The 20,501-nt window shown below is 36.4% G+C and overlaps 1 protein-coding gene across 2 annotated transcripts in view; it reads right to left on the reverse strand.

Moving 5' to 3' along the window:
• Window positions 1-20,501, reverse strand: part of LOC107876731 (ubiquitin C-terminal hydrolase 12-like) — a 34,268-nt gene extending 13,767 nt beyond the window's left edge. Inside the window, exons 1-26 of one of the 2 annotated variants that reach the window (XM_047397164.1) lie at window positions 20,153-20,501; window positions 20,000-20,080; window positions 19,882-19,911; window positions 19,792-19,812; window positions 19,230-19,352; window positions 17,944-18,021; window positions 17,732-17,820; window positions 17,250-17,358; window positions 17,101-17,169; window positions 16,845-16,955; window positions 7,873-7,953; window positions 7,655-7,774; window positions 7,116-7,238; window positions 6,000-6,077; window positions 5,793-5,881; window positions 5,286-5,394; window positions 5,134-5,202; window positions 4,877-4,987; window positions 4,043-4,120; window positions 3,847-3,966; window positions 3,306-3,428; window positions 2,251-2,328; window positions 2,042-2,130; window positions 1,534-1,642; window positions 1,384-1,452; window positions 437-547 (exon numbers count right to left, since the gene is read on the reverse strand). In XM_047397164.1, coding sequence (XP_047253120.1) covers window positions 437-547; window positions 1,384-1,452; window positions 1,534-1,642; window positions 2,042-2,130; window positions 2,251-2,328; window positions 3,306-3,428; window positions 3,847-3,966; window positions 4,043-4,120; window positions 4,877-4,987; window positions 5,134-5,202; window positions 5,286-5,394; window positions 5,793-5,881; window positions 6,000-6,077; window positions 7,116-7,238; window positions 7,655-7,774; window positions 7,873-7,953; window positions 16,845-16,955; window positions 17,101-17,169; window positions 17,250-17,358; window positions 17,732-17,820; window positions 17,944-18,021; window positions 19,230-19,352; window positions 19,792-19,812; window positions 19,882-19,911; window positions 20,000-20,080 — 2,268 coding nt within the window. In that variant the 5' untranslated portion in view covers window positions 20,153-20,501. Of the gene's footprint in view, window positions 1-436; window positions 548-1,383; window positions 1,453-1,533; window positions 1,643-2,041; window positions 2,131-2,250; window positions 2,329-3,305; window positions 3,429-3,846; window positions 3,967-4,042; window positions 4,121-4,876; window positions 4,988-5,133; window positions 5,203-5,285; window positions 5,395-5,792; window positions 5,882-5,999; window positions 6,078-7,115; window positions 7,239-7,654; window positions 7,775-7,872; window positions 7,954-16,844; window positions 16,956-17,100; window positions 17,170-17,249; window positions 17,359-17,731; window positions 17,821-17,943; window positions 18,022-19,229; window positions 19,353-19,791; window positions 19,912-19,999; window positions 20,081-20,152 lie in introns of both variants that reach the window. The other variant, XM_047397163.1, reaches the window with a different exon arrangement.

Below are 20,501 nucleotides of genomic sequence, written 5' to 3' on the forward strand. Positions count from 1 at the left end.
TCCAAGAAATGATTTTTCAGCCATTCACTAGCTTCTACTGACCACCATCTTTACCATCCGATTAGTACAATCTCAACCTCCATTCCCTGAAAAATAACCCCTCAAAACTAGCAAGGAAGCCGTTTAATAGCCAGACTTCCTCTTCCAGAACCAAATTAAGATGGAGCTCTCTGCCTCACAGGTGATTAGTGGCTCCGGCTTCGGTATGTGCTGCTGCAATTCCGCATATAAACATGTCCTGACAGACTATTTCAGCATATTTACATGTCCTTGAATCTTTCTTTCTCTTGACTATGTTGTATGTCAGGTTCCGTAGTTTAGTTAAGTCAAAGTGAGAAAAATAATGTACAGCAGGCATACAGCCAAAAAGAGAGACATCATTGAAATATACTGCATACACCAAGGGCAATATACAAGAAGAATGGCAGGCACATACCTGGTGATTGTGCACGTACTCCAAAAATGAAGGAACCTCAGGAAAGCGATATTGTTCAATGCATTGATTTTGAAGGGATTTCTGAAAGCAAATTATATCCCCGTCTTCTAGCTGCAAAGCCAGAAGAATATTGCAGAAAAAGAGAATTGAACAACATACACAATCTGATCCCATAAGTGAGGTATGGGGAAGTTGGGGTGTACACAGTCTTTATCTCTACTTTGGGAGAGATAGAGAGGTTGTACTAATAAGAGCCTCAGCACAAGTTTGACAGATACAATAGCAAAAAGCTATAATGAAAAAAATGAAGAAGAGAAGAAGTATTGACAGCTAAATAGTTCGGATAAACAAAGTAAAATGAACAACACCAATAAAACAATAGAGGGATACGATAATAAGGGTAAGAGGGAGCATATAAAGTGGTCTCAACTAGAGGCAAGCTCCCTGCAGAAAACAGAGAAAGTGCTCAATGCAGAAAAAAGTTTCATCAGCAATAAATACAGCAGAAGAAATAAAAAGGATAAAAACTAATGAAAGAAATTGTATACACCAAGAAATGCAAATAAAAGCCTGAAGTGGCCATTTGGTAAGATGCAACAGAAAAATAATACTTGCATTAACTTTGTGCATCACTAATACATTGTGGTACACTTTTTCAACTAATATATAAATTAATGTTTGGCAAACCACGGTATTAGCATGGTTAAAGACAAACCTTCTCCACTCCTATTCCACTGTATTCATGTAGAGTATATTTTGTAAATAAATAATTTATTTTAAAAACTATGCAATGCAAGTTATGTTTAAATAATCAAACTAAGCAACATAAGAAATAATCTCAGCATAACTAACGTCAACATATCTAATACCAACATTACTAATACACCCTATACATACTACCCTACCAAAGGACACCTAAGTTTAAATAAACAATTGAATGCACATACCTGGCACTCACTAAAGCTCAACATATTGTCAATTTTTTCACACATCACACTGGGTTCAAAATTTATTTCCTGTGAATAACAAAACCAGAAAAATCACATATCACATGCAAAGAGATCAAAACCTGCTAGCACGGAAAGTAGAAAATTAACCTTATAAAGTTCAATTTCCTCATTAGGCGAAATGCCAGCAAACTCTTTTAGCTTCGATAATATGTCCTGCAGCTTGCCACTTCCTTTTACAGATAGTCGTCCAATATACCTGAAGACAAAAAGGGAATTAAACGGACAAAGCTCAACAACCCTTATCCACACGATGGCTCTCATATATGTGACGCCAATCAGTTGGACTTAAACAGAACTTTCAGTTTTAAATTCATTAAATGTTGAATGAACCCAACTAAAATGACAACCTCATCACATTCGATGTTTTAACCAAGTGTCTTCTTTCTTTTGGCCCTTGTTTGTACTACATTCATACTAACTACAGTGTCTCATTCAATTTTCCATGATGTCTGATAGAGACCTTAAGATTGGGTAAAAGTACAATCACCTTTTCATATACGAGTATTTTCTCAAAATAAATGACATCCCAAATTCAAAAGCTAAAACAAATACTCCAAAGAAACTAATCCAGCTATTGATAAGCAAGAAACGATACCTTATATTCTCTTTCAGAGGGTCATAAAGTTTGAAAAAAATAAGGATTTCTTCCTTGGTCTTCCCCGGAGGAGCAAATGGTCGCAAATTCTGCAAAAATAAACAAAATAAAATAAAACTCAAAATTAAACATGTAGAATAAAGACTCGCAGATAAACATGCAACATGCTAACCACCAAAAAAGAAGACAGTTACGCAAGTGATACATACCAGGCATAAATCTACTTGCAGGTATAGCTTTAGCTCAACATCATTCCCTTTATTTGAACCCTCTCTCAGTTCACTTACCTGAAAACACATCATGTAAGATCACAACACTTAGTTAATCAAGCACTCCCATCGTTTAACAGAATGTAGAAACCATGCACCACAGAAGAAAGATTTCCAGACAAAAATGATCACAATACCAGTCATTGTCACGCTTCAAGAAAATCACTCTAAAGGGTGCTTCAGTGGTCTCAGGTCTTAGTACAATAAAAGAAAAACATGTCTGGAGGGTGAGGTGGAGGGGTTCGGGGGGAGAAAGAGACATAGAGGGAGAAATAGACAGGGACCAACAGTGGATTAAACATGATTGGAAAAATCGATTCTATACATTAGTAACTGAAGGCATCTATTTTCTAAGCAACGCAAAAATGGTGGATGTCAAAGTTCATACTCAGAAATTTCATTATATTGCAATATTTATTACAATCCTTAGTGGATTGGAGTCTACAATCCACATAACTATATACCTTTCTTAATTATAGCTGCAGATCATATAAACTTGGGCCTAAATCAATCCAAAAACTAGTTTTGGAGGTTGAGTTAGGCCCAAAGTCCATATCATGATATTAGAGAAGGACCAATTCTAATTCTCATTCCATTATTGGCCCCCATATTAAATAGCCCACGCACCATATGTCAAACCTTGGGCGTGAAGTGGCGTATTAATAGTCTGATATCGATCCTTTAAGGGATGGATAGTCACTACAATATGGCTTACAATATGGCTTGGTCAATCCTCACCACTTGATCTACCTTTGGGGATTGAGTTAGGTTCAACATTCATTTTTTTTTACAGAATGACTAGTAATGGAGGATGGCTTCATACCACCACAAGAATATCATCCAAAGATCATTCATTATTTTTCATTTGATGGGACAAGCCAAGGAGGACAAATTTTAATTGGCAGACATAAACATGAAATAAACAAAGAATATCACCAGTAAATCTTAGACGAATAGCACACTACAGAAAGATAGGATATGCAGACATGACTTACGGATTGAATTTCCTCTTGAGCTTTCAAAGCACGATGAGGCCGATATGAATGGTTCTGGCGTTTTTGCCATAACCAGAAACGTTGAAATTGAACAGCTATACCAAATTCCTTAGCAACTTCCTCCTGCAAACAGATATACCATCCGACACATGACATACTTAAAACTTTTGAAGACAAACCAATGACATTAATAAACAAATATGTTTATCGTGTGTGCTCACAATAGTTTTATAAACCCTCACACCCTAACAATTAGAATTCTTTTTGCTCAACTTTTATGAATGTATGCTCCTCAATTTTTACTTACATTAGCACTCAAAATCCAAAGCTTTATCTTTTAACTTAGTAACGAATGCAGAAAGTTAACATTCCATATAGCAAGTTGTTGAACAACAAATCTCATGTGATGCCTCTTTGTTAAACAACGGCAAACTGAATACATTCTCACAAAGTACATAAAATTGATCATGTTTGGAACGAGCAGTACATCTATAACTTTTCAAATCTGTGAGGCAAAGAATTGAAATAGAATGATAGGCACCTTGAATTGAATAAACTGCATCTGCTTTTGAATACGAAAAGTACGCACTTTATCATGATCCACAAGATCAAAATAAATCTCCTTCCCAATTTGTTCGCCGATGTCTTCATCACGAGCTACCTGAAAATGAAATGACTAATTTTGTCGAAGAATAAAGAAGCAAAAAGTGAAGGATAGAGAAAAAAGTTGAAGAGACCTTGATGATTTGGTAAAAACGAGCCTCTGTTTTATCCTTTCTCTGTTGTTCCTTTTCTTCTTGCTCTTTCTTCAGCCTCTGAAATTTGATGATGATAAAAGACTATGACTGAACTGATAAAAAGAGAAACTAAATCAACAGTATTGAGTAGAAACCCATCCTGAGATGCCCGGTTATGTCCTCATCAACATTGCATATAATCTTTTCCTTGTCACTCTCATATATAAAAATATGTACAGTTGTTGCAAACTATAGAGGAATTCATCGAATTTCAGAAGACCTAAGATCTCACACAATTCTGACATCTAGAAATACTACGTAACCTATGGATAGCAACCAGAATCCACAAAGAACTATGGGGCCAGTTCATGGGGAAAATTTGGCTGCTACTTTTTCAGGTGACTACCCGATGGATATTAACTAGAAAAAAAAAGTATCTACGATTAAATAAATTTACAACCTGAAAAGCATTAACATAAATAATATAATTGTCTAGAATTTTTCGGCCTCAAGCCATGGCATACTTGTTGAGATAAGTGACTCCCAATGGAGAATTTTAAACTATGATGTCTAGTTGTCGGAAATGCTTAAACCCAAAAAAAAAAAAAAAAATAGTCTAGTGTACTAAAACTCCCACTATGCGCAGGGTCATAGGAAGGGCCCGACAACAAGGACCTATTATACGCAGCCTTACCTTGCATTTTAGCAAGAGGCTGTTTCCAAGGCTTGAACCCGTGACCTATCCCAACCAGTATTCTTTCTTCCCCATTTTTTACTGCCTTGCCCTTAGTCCCCTTTCATTACTCTTGTCCTATAATAGTGTGCTGAACATACCTGACGACTGTGCACATACTCCAAAAAAGAGGGAACCTTAGGAAAGCGATATTGTTCACCACATTGATTTCGAAGGGATTTCTGAAAGCATATTATATCTCCATCTCCCATCTGCAGAGCCAAAATAGTATTGCAAAAAAGATACATAGCTAATAAATCCAGCAGAAGAAACAAAATGAAAAAACTACGGAAAATTCGACAACACCAGCAAAAGCATAAAAAAACAAAAGTGCCAACTGGCAATTGATTGCACGTACCTCACAGTCACAAAAACTCGTATTACTGTCAATGTGTTCACAAATCACATTCGGTTCAAAGTTTATCTCCTGTGAGTAGCAAATCCAGAAAGATCATGTATCATACGTTACGAGTTAAAAGAAAAATTGATAGGAAGAAGAAGAAAACAAACCTCAAAAAAATCAATTTCTTCATCAGGCAAAAAGCCAGCCAACTCATTCAGCTTTGTTAATATCTCCAGCAGCTTGCTACTTCTGTTTACAAACATTCGCCCAACATACCTGACAACAAAAAGGAAATCAAGCAGAGGAAGACCAAAATACCTAATCAGGGCTTCTCATATATGCAGCCCAAAGAAATTGGACTACAACAACACTTCAAGTTTCAAATTCATTAAATTTGGAGAATTAACCCCGTTAATATGATATCGTCACTAAGTTCAAAAGCTTTGACCTAGTCTTTCTTCTTTTGGCCCTTTGTGGTTGTAATCTCATGCTAACTACAGTGTAACATTCAGTACTCTATGATGTCTGTTTTAGAACTCTAGATTGATTAAAAGTACAAAGCAGCATTCCATGTACCCGAGTTTTCACAAAATATAATGAGGAGATCTCCAATTCAAGCATGAAATTACTGCCTTGGTTATGTATTCCTGCTTTTAAGAAGCGAGATGTAATACCTTATCTTCTCTTCCAAAGGGTCATAAAGTTTGAAAAACAGAAGAATTACTTCCTTGACCTTTCCTGGTGGAGATAAAGGTCGCAGATCCTGCAAGAATACACAAAACAAAATAATCGCAAAAGTAAAACATGACGAATAAAGCTACGGACAAAACATGAAACATGTGAATCACAAAAGGGAAGAAAATAGGCAAGTGATGTACTACCAAGCATAATTCTACTTCTAGAAACAGTTTTATCTCAGCACTATTCCCTTTATTTGAAACATCTCTCAGTTCACCAACCTGAAAACACATAATGTAAGATCATTAACCACAAGATAAACAAAACACATAATGTAAGATCATTAACACCAAGCTAAACAAGAACTCTAACCGCTTAACAGATTGCACGAACCGCGCACTACAGAAGAAAGGCTGCCGGACAAAAATAATCAAAATATCCGGCACAATGTCACACTTCAAGAAATGCACTCTCAAGGGGGCATAAGGGATCACAATACTCGGTCCAATCAAAAGATATGTCTGGAGGATCAGAGGGAGTTTGGGGAACAGAGAGAGAGAGAGCAACAAATACACCACTGAAGGGGAGCTGAGAGGCTCCAGTACTAAGTCCCGTCAAAAAACATGTCTTGGGGTGGGTGGGGGCAGAGAGAGAGAGAGAGAAATGGACGTGTGGACCAGCAAATGGATGAACCAACATGAACAGTAGAAATATTGAACCTATTCAATAGCAACTGAAGAAATATGTTTAGCTAAGCAACGTGAAGTCAGTTGCTATCATGTTTTTAATCACAATTTTCAGGAATTCATTAAGATTGAAATAACTATAACATTCTTTAGTGGATTGGAGTCCATGTAACTTTTCTTTAGTGATGATGGTGGAAGTTGGGGGAAATATAGACAATTACGCCGAGTACCTGCTATCTCTCACCCGCACAAGTATCGGGTTGAGTTCACATAGCTATATTAATTTCTTTATTATTGCAAACAAACAAATTGATCAACCTTAACAAAAGCCTCTTTTTTTGGTAGAAGAGGCTATCGGGAATTAATAAATCAAACAGTCCCATGTCACTGCAGAACATATCTGGAATTGTCTGGTAATGGGCGATAGCGTTACACCACTGACCAAAAATTTCATGCTAAGACCATCCTTTCTTTTTGTGTGTGTGTGAGGGGACAAGCCATGGAGTAAAAAAAATCATGTGGAAGACCAATCATGAAATATACAAAGAAAATCAAGTCATAATAATATCTCTCATAATAATATCTCAAACAAAGAGCACACTGCAGAAAAAATGATTGTCGGATAGAACTTACAGATTGAATTTCCTCTTGAGCTGTCAATGCACGATAAGGTCGATACGTAGAGTTCTCACGTTTTTCCCATAGCCAGTAACGTTGAAATTTCACCGGTGTACCAAATGTTCTAGCAACTTCTTCCTGGAAACAGATGTACCATCAGACAAATGTCGTACTTAAGATTTATGGTGAATGACCAATGACATTCATAACAAATATGTTTATCTTAGCAATAAAATTGAGAACCTCAAACCCAAACCGTCAGAACTCTATTTTTAATATTGTGTATGTTCTCCTTAATCTTTTACCAACCTTAACACTCAGAACTCAAAGTTTTATCTTTTAACTCAATGTAAAGCACAAGTATAGAAGGTTACATTCAAATTTCAAGTTGTAGAAGAAGCAAATTTTACATGACAGCTCTTTATTAAGCAAAGGGCTAACTGAATTCATTCTCCTGCAGTGTATAACATTGCTTGTCATGTTTGGTAAGAGCAGTATGGAATAAACTTTGCTATCCTAAGAGTAAAAAAAATGCAACAGACTAACAAATATACCTTGAATTGAGTAAATGGCATCTGCTTCAGTATATGAAAAGCACGCACTTTATCATGATCCACAAGATCAAAATAAATCTCCTTTCCGATTTGTTCACCGAGGTCTTCATCACGAGCTACCTGAAAATGAAATGAAATGAAAAAATTCAATTAAACATTTCCAAGATAGAAAGATGTGATGCAAAAAGCAAAGGACAACACTAAAAGTTGAAAGAAACCTTGATGATTGTATAGAGGCGAGCCTCTTCACCCTCCTTTCTTTTTTGTTCCTTTTCTTCTTGCTCTTTCCTCAGTCTTATCTGAAAGTTGAGGTAGATAAAGAATTCTATCACTGAAGCAATTAGAAACAAAAAACCCTTTTGGATAGCCTTGTAGTTTTTGGCTTAAAAACAAGTGTTTATAAGCACTTTTTTAATTTACCTTAACACTATAAAAGTGTTTAAAAGATATTTTGGCTAAGAAGAACTTGAAATAAGCCAATCCAAACAGGCTCTAAATAAGCAAAATTGAGTAGAAACACACCTAAGATGCTTGGCTATGTTGTTTTCATCCACATTGCACATAATAATTTCCTTGTCACTTTCACATATTTAAGCAAGCAACTAGGCATTTGAATACTTTAGTAGAAAGCATGGTGAGTTATTGCCAAATTATAGACTACTGGTATTTATCAAATTTCCAACGGCCTAAGACATTGGCAATGGACAGACATCAGAATCCATCGGAAAAACTGACCAGTAAAACAGAAATCGTTGTACTTTTTCAGGAAGCTAGCTGTCAGGAAAATACTGATTAAATAAATAATTTGGTTCTGAATAGTTATTGACATTCCGAAATGTATTACTAGTTGTCAACAATTTCTTATTAACTCTCCCCAACTGTGAAAGTCTCACTAACTATCGAATGAAAAGATAGACTAATTAAGCTACATTGAGCAGAGAAGAAGGAAAGAGGAAGAAGAACTGTTTTAGTAACTGTCATGTGTATGTATTGTTTCACCTGAGCATCTATATATTGTTGGGAAAAATGGACTATTTTTCCCGCCTCTTCCGGACCGCTTTCAAGCAGAAAATAACAGAAAAATTAAAGAGAATAACAACACAGAGAAATTAAAGAGAATAACAACACAAAGATTTAACGTGGAAAACTCCCCAATTGGAGAAAAACCACGGACCTCCCAGAAAAATATTCACTATATGAAAATTATTACACCATACAATACACAATATTTTTCTCACACACCCTCACTTCCTAAAATACTATTCTCAAAGAGATCTCCAAGAGAATTATCTCTAAACCTCTTTAATAGTAAACAAGGAAAAGAATATTTTTGTGTGTATCAACAATGAAGGAGGTGAAGGTTTATTTATAACTCTCAACCTCCTCCCAACCAAAGTAAATTTCTGATGTGGGAGGTTTTCTTTTCTTCAAAACAACTTCAACAAATCTCCACCTTTTGAAGAGAAGAAAATGCAATCCGTTGGCCCTTTATAGTTGTCCAGCTACACATAACAAAATCAGTTCTCCACCTGACTCTAAACTCGGCCAACCATGTGTAACTGCAGCTTTCACATTGTCTGCTACTGACAATCGTAATTCTAAATTCAAGAATTATCATACCCCCACCATAAAGAGTACATCCACTCAGATTGAAAAACCAGTCCAAGAATTTTCACTTGAAATCACTTCCTAATTTCAAGAATTTCATTTTCGGCACATGTCGAAAAACTTGCTAATAACTTATGGTCCAACTCTCTTATTGATTTCTTTGAGAGTTCATTAGCCATCGATATCCTTTCCACCACACACCTTGCATCACCTATCAACCAATGCCCATGTGCAAACTTGTGGACCAGCTACCAATTAAACATCCTCTTTCATGGCAATTCTAAAGGTAGCATTCATGCCATGAGTATTTTCATCTTTCTTACAAAGAAATATCATCCCACTATTCTAGGGAGACAATATTGGCAGCACTTTCTTTGGAGCTTCCAGCCGAACTAGCCCCATTATTTGGACAATTATTTTTAACATGTCCCGGTTGTTTACAATTCCAGCAGATGACCTTCTTCTTGGAGCTTTGCTTCCATTTTCCTTTAACAACAAGAGCTGAATCTTCTAGAGATTTTTCATCTCCATTCTTCAATCTTTTTCCCTCAGAAATCAATTTGCTTGTCACTTCTGAGAAAATCACAGTTTCCTTCCCATATATTAAAATGGGTTGCATGTGCTTGTAGGAAGATGGAAGAGACCAGATGAGTCAAAGTGTCTTGTCTTCATCATTAATTTTCACTCCAATAGATTCCAATTCAGAAACAATCTCATTCAAGACACTCAGATGATCAGAAATAGTTGTACCTTCAGCCATTTGCAATTTATGAAATTGCTCCTTCAAATATAACCTATTTGAAATACTTTTGGTTTGGTACAATTCTTCAAGTTTCTCCCACAAATCCTTTGTTGTAGACAATCCAATCACATTAGCAAGAATATTTTTAGCTAAACACAAGCGAATTTGACTTGCCGCTTTCATGTCTAGCTCTTCCCATTCTTTATCACTAATTCTGGATTTTTCTGAGTCTTTACTGCTTTCAGATTTTTCTGAATCCTTCTCACCTTTTCCGCTAGTTGGTCTCTCTTTCAATGTCTTGTGTAATCCAGATTGGATTAACACATCCTTGACTTGCACTTGCCACAAGCCAAAATTAATTCTCCCATCAAATTTCTCAATCTCAAATTTTGTCCCCATTTTGTTTATCAGTACTAATAAATGAACAATAGTAATGTAAAGTACCCATTAAATTAGTTCTCAGGAAAGAGAGGTGGATCACAAAGGATACACTTAAGTACCAAGTCTTTCCTTAGCCAGAACCTCTTTAGATGATACTTATTCCCACTATTACCAAATATAGAAGTACCCCAAAGTAACTCCACCAGAATAGCAAACTCCACCGGAATCAGACTCCACTTGCTACTCCACCGGGACGAAACTTCTGCTTGAGAACAATAATTCTAATTCAGAATTTTTTTCTGATGTGGAAGATCAGACAAAGCTGCAACCACAGAGAATACTAAAATTTCAAAAGAATTATTCCACACCGAAGGCTCTGATACCACTTGTTGGGAAAAATGGACTATTTTTCCCGCCCCTTCCGAACCGCTTTCAAGTAGAAAATAACAGAGAAATTAAAGAGAATAACAACACAAAGATTTAACGTGGAAAACTCCCCAATTGGAGAAAAACCACGGGCCTCCCAGAAAAATATTCACTATATGAAAATTATTACACCATACAATACACAATATTTTTCTCACACACCCTCACTTCCTAAAATACCATTCTCAAAGAGATATCCAAGAGAATTATCTCTAAACCTCTTTAATAGTAAACAAGGAAAAAAATATTTTTGTGTGTATCAACAATGAAAGAGGTGGAAGTTTATCTATAACTCTCAACCTCCTCCCAATCAAAGTAAATTTCCGATGTGGGAGGTTTTCTTTTCTTTAAAACAACTTCAACATATATAAATGAGGGTACATATTCTAGAATCATCTAGAAGCTTCTCAGCTATCAACTCAAATACACTACTTAGCTGTCAGCTCACCATCTGATTAACAAACTAACTCTCTCAAAGATGTTCAGTAAAATCCAATGTAACAGTAACTATTCTAGCTAACTGAGTGTGCATCACAGTAACTAACTAGTTGAATAGTTATTAACTAACTAGCTAACGAGGATAGATTCCAATACTCCCCCTCAAGCTGAAGGGTGCAGAATGTTCAGCACACCAATCTTGCTTAATAGAAGAGAATGTTGATCATGGCCCAGGCTCTTAGTTAAAATATCTGCTATCTATAGATGTGTAGGAATGTACAGAGTTTGCACTAAACCACTCCTGATTTCATCCCTAATGAAGTGACAATCAATCTCTATATGCTTTGTTCTCTCATGAAAGATGGAATTGGCCGCCAATTGTATAGCTGACTTGCCATCTCTAAACAAGGTGATAGGCTTAGAATAGGCACATTTAACTCTGCAAACAACCCTTCTAGCCAAGTGAGCTCTGCAATAGCTGAGGCCATGCCTCTGTACTCAGCCTCAGCTGAGCTTCTAGACACTGTGTTGTTTCTTTGACTTCCAGGATATTAAGGATACACCAAATTGTACTACATAGCCAGTGACAGACCTTCTGGTATTGGGACAGGCTGCTCAATTTGAGTCACACCAACACACCAAGTCTATATTAGTCTGAGCCTTCAACCAGATACCTTACCTTGACCAACTAAGCCTTTCAGATATTTGACCACCCTATATGCAGCTTCTAGATTAGATCTTTTAGGCATTTGCATAAACTTGACTCGGTGTTTGAAAAGCATAACTAATGTCTGGCCTGGTAATAGTTGCATACATAAGTTTTCCAACTAGTCTCTCATATGAAGTTACATCCTGTAAGACCATGTAAGACCACATTACCAGAAATACCTACAACTTTATCATATTCCATTGATGTTAGCTTGAAATTAGACTCCAGCGGTGTAAGGGCGGGCTTTGTACCTGCAAGACCAGTCTCAGAGATTAACTCCAGGATGTATTTCCTTTGGTTCAGTATAACCCCTTGTTTTTATCTCAAAACCTCAATCCCAAGAACACATTTAAGCTCTCCCAAGTTCTTGAGCTTAAAATGCCTGTGCAACACCTCTTTTGCCTTAAAAATCATAAATTCATTGTCTCTAGTGATGAGCAAATCATCCACATAAATCAATTCTATCACCATCCCTTCTGGTTTCTTCAAAGTAAACAAAGAGTAATCATAAGCACTTTGAGTGAAACCAGCAGTTATAAGTGCTGTTGTGAGCTTGATTTTCTATTGTCTAGAGGCTTGCTTAAGTCCATAAAGTGATTTAAGCAACCTACATACCTTATTGTTAAATATTGATTCAAAGGTCGTTAGTGTTTCCTAGTTAGTTGGCAGAGTAACACATTTGTTAGGAGTCCTCGTTTAGTTAAAGCATATCTCTATTAGTTGCTAATATTAAGGTTAGTAGATAATTAATCGTTGAGTTAGTGGGTATGTTTTTCAATAAGTGGTTAGGTTTTTTCTAATTCCTATTTAAAGAGTCCTATGTAACCTGGTTTAGTTGAATGAATGAAAAATACATGTGAAGTTCTCTGCAACTATATTCTTCCTCTTATACATTGCTCCTCTTTTTCTTCAATTCCCCAACACTTATGTTGTCCTTTCTGTTGAAAACCTTTAGGCATCTTCATATATACTTCTTCTTTAGATCTCCTTGTAGGAAAGCATTATAGACATCCATTTGGTACAAGCAACATTCTCTTGAGACAGCAAGAGCAATAACACATCTGACAGTCACCATCTTTGCCACAGGTGAAAAGGTGAAAATGTGTCATGGTAATCCAGTCCCTCCTGTTGGTTGTAACCTTTGCTTTGAACCTCTCAACCTCTCTATTTGCCTTGTACTTAATTTTATACACATATTTTGAACCAATAGCATTTTTACTAGGAGGTAAGTCTACTATCTCCCCGATGTTATTGTCCTTAAGTGCTTGAATCTCTAACTACATAGCTTGGATCCATCTGTCATCTTTAACTGCTTGACTGAAGAATTGTGGCTCTATCAAATTGGAAAAACTACTTACATAGCTTGATATGTAGGAGTAGTATTGTCATAAGATAGGTAGTTGGCAATGGGATATCTGGTACCTTTTCTCCTCCCTGGAACTGCATAGTCCTTTATCCAAAAAGGTTATTTTGGAACTCTAGGTGTTCTTCTAGGTGGGCAAGATACAGACTCCACTCCATATTGTCTGGATATGAAGGCATTGATTAAGATGATTGATCAACAGAATACTCTGTAGTGTCAACTGGTGGAACAAATACTGGAGTATGTGAGGGAAGGTCTTCAATTAAGGAATGATCATCTTCCGTATCTATTGAAACTGAAACTACTGATTTTGCATCCTTACTATATTCTGCATGTTGTTGTATTAACTCATTTGAGAGATTCTGACTTCTCAACTTAGCAAAGGGAAACGCATTTTCTTGGAATGTAACATCTCTATTGACATATAGCTTGTTGGAGGTCAAATCCAACAAGTACTCTTTCTGAGTAGTGGATATCCCATTAATACTGCAGGTTTAGCTCTTTCAGAAAACTCATCACCCTTAGGCAGTGTCGAAGCATAACATAAACAACCTAATACCCTTAGATGTGTCAGGGAAGGAGCCTTTGAAAACAATGCTTCACAAGGACTTTTACCATTAACTGATGATGATGGTAGCCTATTCATCAGGTAAACAGGAGCTTGTATAGCCAGGCCCCAAAATCTAATAGGCATTTGTGATTGAAATCTGATAGCCCTAGCAATGTTCAGAATTTGCTTGTGTTTTATTTCCACCACACCATTTTGCTATGATGAGTAAGGAAAACTGCTTTGGTGTAATACACCTAAAGACTTGAACAAGGCATTACACTCATTGTTGAGGAACTCAGTCCCATCATCAGTTCTTATAACCTTCACATTAGTCCCAAACTGAGTCTTAATCATTAAGAGAAAATCTTTGATAACCACAATAGTTTCAGATTTGAGCTGCAATAAATGGATCCAAGTATATCTACTACAACTATCCACAATTATCAAGAAATAGAATTTCTTATCAAAAGTTGGAGTTTTATAAGGACTCCACAAATTCATATGCACATATCAAAGCATACATCTGACTTAGTTTCACTAATAGGAAAAGGTAATCTAGTCTGTTTGGCTAGTGGACAGACCTGGCAATTATTCAGAAATTCAAAATCCTTACTATGACTTAGAAGATCCAATGATTTCAATATTTGTGCAGATGGATTTCCAAGTCTTTTGTGTCATGCACAGTTGATCCTGCTACCAGCTGCTTTTGACCTTCAGGTTCATTCCTTACTTTAATGTCATTTTTTAGAATATACAAGCCTCCTTTTTCTCTACCAATCCCCTACACTCTGCCATTGCAGAGATCCTTAAACACACAGAAATCAGCATAGAATGATACAAAACAATACAACTGTCTAATGACCTTGGAAATTGATAGAAAACTCAGTTTAAAATCAGGCACAAATAGTACATCTTTCACAATTTCATCTTATAACACCAAAGCCTCTCCTATGTGTGATATGTCAGCCTTTGCTCTATTTGGTAGGTTCACTTTGTCCATTCCTGTTTTGATTACTTTCTTTCTTGTAAATACATTTTTGTTTGTTGTAATGTGATAAGTAGCACCGAAGTCCACTATCCATTCTTGTGGCTCAATACTAGAGAACAGACAGGTGGCTATACCTGACATGTTAACCTGCTTCAGGTCTTGTTGATCCTTGTTCAAAAGCTCCATGATCTGCTTGTATTCTCTATCAGTGAACCCTTGTCCTTTGGCAAGCACTACATTATTAGCTTGCTTGTGACCTTCACAGCTAGTTAAAGCTGACTGACCTGCAACTCCACCAAGAAACTAACTATTATGAGTATTGACTTGTCCTGCAAATTGATTTCCATGATGTCCATTAGCTTTGAACCTACTAGGATCCTGATGATTTCCACCATCATTATATTCACCAGTATGATTTTGAATGATTTTGATTCATGAATCCTCTTGAACCCCCACTTTTATTATTTACTTTCCTCTTTTGCTTCTAGTCAGTAGGATACTCTATTAACTTGTGACAATTTTCTCTGGTGCGTCCATTGAAATGACAATAATCACACTTCTTGCCTTTGTAGTTCTGATTCCTGTCTTAGTTTCTGCTGACCTGCATTGCCACAGGATCTAATTTTTCACTTGTGACAGATGCACAAGCAAGTTGCTGAAGTTCATCCTCTGCTACCATAGCATACACTTGGTTAAGAGTAGGTGTAACTCCCTTCAATAGAATTTGTCTCCTAGCCTGATCATAGGAATTATTTAAACCACCTAAAAATTGCATCAGTCTCAATTGAGATAGATGATCTGCATAGTCTTTCGACTTTGGATAGTCACATGATGGAGTAGGAACCATTGCATCATACTCATTCCACAAACCTTTCAAATTGGTAAAGTATGTAGCCACGGAATTAGTCCCTTGAGACAATGTATTAATTTCCCTGTGTAGCTGATACAACCTCATATGGTTTACCTTATTAAATCTCTCCTTTAAGTCTTCCCACACCTCATGAGCATTTGTTGCATAAACAATTCCATTCAGCAGTTCTACACTAATCGAGCTCATCAACCAAGACAATACTATTGCATTACAAGTTTCCCATTGCTCATGTAGCTCTTCTCTATACATCTCTTTACTACATGCTCCAGTTACAAATCCAATCTTCATTTTCCCTAATAGGGCAACTCTCATCGATCTACTCCATACACTGTAATTCTCCACGCCTACCAGTTTTATTGGAATTAAGACAGCTCCAGAAACATCTGACATTACTATGAATAAAGGATCACCAGGATCTATTTTTAGTGCCATTTCTGAACTACTATCAATCAATCAGCTAGATATATGTATCTAAAATCAAATAACAATCAATTGCATTCGCTTACAATAGTAAGAAAGATCTAGGAATTATATACTCAGAATCCAGCTAAGAAAATCAATTCAGAACTAAGTTGAGAACAGAGATTGAAAAATTTCATCATAGCAGAGATCCAGAACTCCATGGATTTCTCCTTCTAACTTCTGTGATGAACCCACTCTGATAACATGTGAAAATCTTACTAACTATCGAATGAAAAGATAGACTAATTAAGCTACATTTAGCAGAGAAGAAGGAAAGAGGAAGAAAAGCTGTTTTAGTAACTGTAGTGTGTATGTAGTGTTTCACCTGAGCATCTATATATAGATGAGGGTACATATTCTAGAATCATCTAGAAGCTTCTCAGCTATCAACTCAATTACACCACTTAGCTGTCAGCTCACCATCCGACTAACAAACTAACTCTCTCAAAGATGTACAGTAAAATCCAAGGTAACAGTAACTCTTCTAGCTAACTGAGTGTGCATCACAGCAACTAATTATTTGATTAGTTATTAATTAACTAGCTCATGAGGATAGATTCCAACACCAACCAGTTCCCTTTCTTCCCCATCTTTTCTTGTCTAACCCTTGTTCCTTTTCCGTTACTCTACTATAAGAGTGTGCAGCACATACCTGTCTATTGAGCACATAGTCCAAATACAAAGGAACCTCAGGAAAGCGATACTGTTCACTGCATTGATTTCGAATAGATTTCTGAAAGCAAATTATATCCCCGTCTCCTATCTGCAAAGCCAGAGGAGTGTAGCATAAATCTTTTCATTGCAAATAAATTCACCAGAAGAAACAAAGATTACTGAAGGAAATCAACTATCCCAGCAAATGCAAAAAAAAAACACCCAAAGTGTCACTGGCAAATGATTGCACATACCACACATTCACGAAAACTCATATTACTGTCGATGTTTTCACACACCACATGGGGTTCAAATTTTATTTCCTGTGAAGAACAAACCTGAAAATCACATATCATATCTTTATAGTTAAGAAAATTGATGGCAAGAGAAGAAGAAAACGTACCTCAAAAAGTTCAATTTCTTCATCAGCCGAAAAGCCAGCCAACTCATTTATCTTTGTTAATACATCCAGTGGCTTGTCACTTTCTTTTACAAAAAGTCGTCCAACGTATCTAACAAGAAAAAGGATCTTAAACGGAGAAAGACCATAAAACCTCATCCGCAGCATGGCTTCTCATACATGCAGCCCCAAGCAATTGGACTTTAACAGCACTTCAAGTTTCAAATTCATTAAATTTTGAACTATTCTTATTAACATGATGGCCTCATCAAATCCAAAACATTGACCTAAACTTCTTTTTAACCCTTTATGTTTTATATGCTAACTCCAGAGTCTCATTGCACAAAAGTCAAAAGTACAAAGCACCTAATAGAGATTCCTATATGTAGTCGTGTTTCCTTATAACGAATGAGGTTCCACATTCAAACATGAAAATCACTACTACAGTTAAAGTAATCCATCTATAGAGAGGCAAGATGTAATACCTTATCTTCTCTATCAAAGGGTCATACAGTTTGAAAAAGAGAAGAACATCTTCCTTGATCTTCTCTTGTGGAGGAAAAGGTCGCAAATCCTGGAAGGATACACAAAATAAAGTAAGTCCAAAAGTAAAACATGTTAACTAAAGCCTCACAAAGAAACATGCAGCAAGTGAATCACCGAAAGGTAAGACAAGTAGGCAAGGAATATGCATTACCAAACATAATTCTACTTCCAGAAATAGTTCCAGCTCAGCATTATTCTCTTTGTTTGAAACCTCTCTCAGTTGGCCAACCTGAAAACACATCATAGATGATCATTACCACCAAGTTATTTCAAGCACTCCCTCTGTTTAACAGATTGTAAAAGCCATGTACAGCAGAAGAAAGATTTCCAGTCAAAAATGATCAAAGTACTTGCCACAATTGTCACAATTCAAGAAAATCGGGCTTGATGGATCCCAAGTACTTAGTCCAGCCAAAAAGCATGTCTGGAGAGTGGGACGGAGGGAGCTAAAGAGAGAGTTAAGTGAAAATCAGATTTGTGGACCAGCAATGGATGAACAAACATGATAAGGAAAATTGGTTCTATTCACTAACAACTGAAGAAACTTATTTTACTAAGTAAGGTGAAATTGAAGGATGTCAAGTACATAATCAGAACTTTTAGGAAGTCCATACGACTTCTCTCACCAGCACAAGTACCAAGTTGAATCCACATAACTATATTACCTTCGTTATTCTTGAAAACATAAAAATTGTTTAACCTTACCTATAACCCTCTTTTTTCAGACGAAGACAGATCAAGCACAAGCAATTAACGGATGAAACTGTCAACTTACCTATAAGTCTCTTTTTCGGGCAAAGACAAATAATTTCTTGTGTTGGATTTGTCTTCGTCCAAAAAAAAAAAACTATAGGTAAGATTTTATATGTGTGTGTATATATATATATATGTTATGATCGGACAAAATAAGCAAACCACAAACAAAAGAAAAACAACAAGAACACAGATTTTACGTGGAAACCCTTGACGGGAAAAACCACGGACAAAGGCAGAGGAAATTCACTATGAAGGAGAGGAATACAAGGTGGAGACGATAGTCTCAAATTCGTGTATATAAAAAACACTCGAAACAGCCCACTAAATGCACTTATATAATATGTGCGTACAAATAAATCTTAGGCCCAAAAACATACAGGATACCCCACAAAAAATCACAAACATTGGTTGCACCGCAAACTTTTCAGGCCCGGATCAACAGAATTCGGTTACAAACTCTTACAATATATATATTGAATTTCTGATAATGGCCAATAGCTTCACGCCAATGCCAATATCATGCTAAGATCATTCTTTTTTCATGTGACGGGATAAGCCAAGGAGAATAAGTTTTATGTGGAAGAAAATATGGAATATACAAAGAACATCATCATAAAACTTCAAGCATAACTCAAACAAAGAGTAAATTGCAGAAAGACAGGGTTGTCAGACAGAACTTACGGGTTGAATTTCTTCTTGAGCTGTCAATGTACGATAAGGCCGATAAGTATGGTTCTTGCGTTCTGCCCATAGCCAGTAACGTTGAAACTGCACTGGTACACCAAATGCCTTAGCAACTTCCTCCTGGAAACAGAAGTACCATTAGACACATGCCATACTTAATACTTACAGCAATCGACCATTGACATTCATAACAAATATATTTATCTTGTTTGCTGAGAGAGCACAAATAAGTTGGTGAACTCTCACACCCTAGCAACTAGAACTCCGTATTCTCAATTTTTATGATTGTTTATTGTATCCTTCAATTTTACCTGCAATAGCACTCAGAATTCAAAGTTTTATCTTTCAACTCAATATAAACCACAAGTATACAAAAACCTAGAAGTCCATGTTTCAAGTTGTAGAAGCATGAAATTTCACATGACGCCTCTTTATTAACAGGGGCAAACTGAATTCATTCTCATGCACACACTATTGCATGCCATTTTTAGTAAGAACAAGACAGCTATAGCTTTTCAAATTTATGGGAAAAAGAAATGCAACAGAATGATAAATGTACCTTGAATTTAGTAAATGTCATTTGTTTCTCAATGTGAAATATATGCACTTTATCATGATCGACAAGATCAAAATAAATTTCCTTTCCAATTTGTTCACCTAGGTCTTCATCACGAGATACCTGAAAATGAAATAACTTATTTCAGTTAAAACATTTTCTAAATATAACTATGCAAGAAGTAAAGAATAAAAATTAAAAGTTGAGAAACCTTGATGATTGTGTACAGACAAGCCTCAGATTTTTCCGTTCTCTTTTGTTCCTTTTCTTCTTGCTTTTGCTTCAGTTTCATCTGAAATTTTGAGGTTTATGAAAAAGATTATTATGAAAGAAACTAAATCAATAGTATTGAATAGAAACCTACCCCGATATGCTTGACTATATTCTTCTCATCCACATGGCATATGTTGGAGTCTCACATCGGTGGGTTAAAGGGTCCTTCATCTCCTTATATGATCTTGGGCAATCCTCCCCTCATGAGCTAGCTTTTGAGGTTGAGTTAGGCCCAAGGTCCATTTCTTTATCATGGTATCAGAGCCAGGCCCACCCAGTTCATTGTTTCCGATGTTGGGCCCCCCGTCTTATATTGTCTACGCTCTAGATGTCCAGCCCTGGGCGTGCGGGGGGTGTTGGAGTCCCACATCGGTGGGTTAAAGGGTCCTTGGTCTCTTTATATGATCTTGGGCAATCCTCCCCTCATGAGCTAGCTTTTG

This window comes from Capsicum annuum, chromosome 9 (assembly GCF_002878395.1).
Source record: "Capsicum annuum cultivar UCD-10X-F1 chromosome 9, UCD10Xv1.1, whole genome shotgun sequence".
In the NCBI taxonomy this organism is placed as follows: Eukaryota; Viridiplantae; Streptophyta; class Magnoliopsida; order Solanales; family Solanaceae; genus Capsicum; species Capsicum annuum.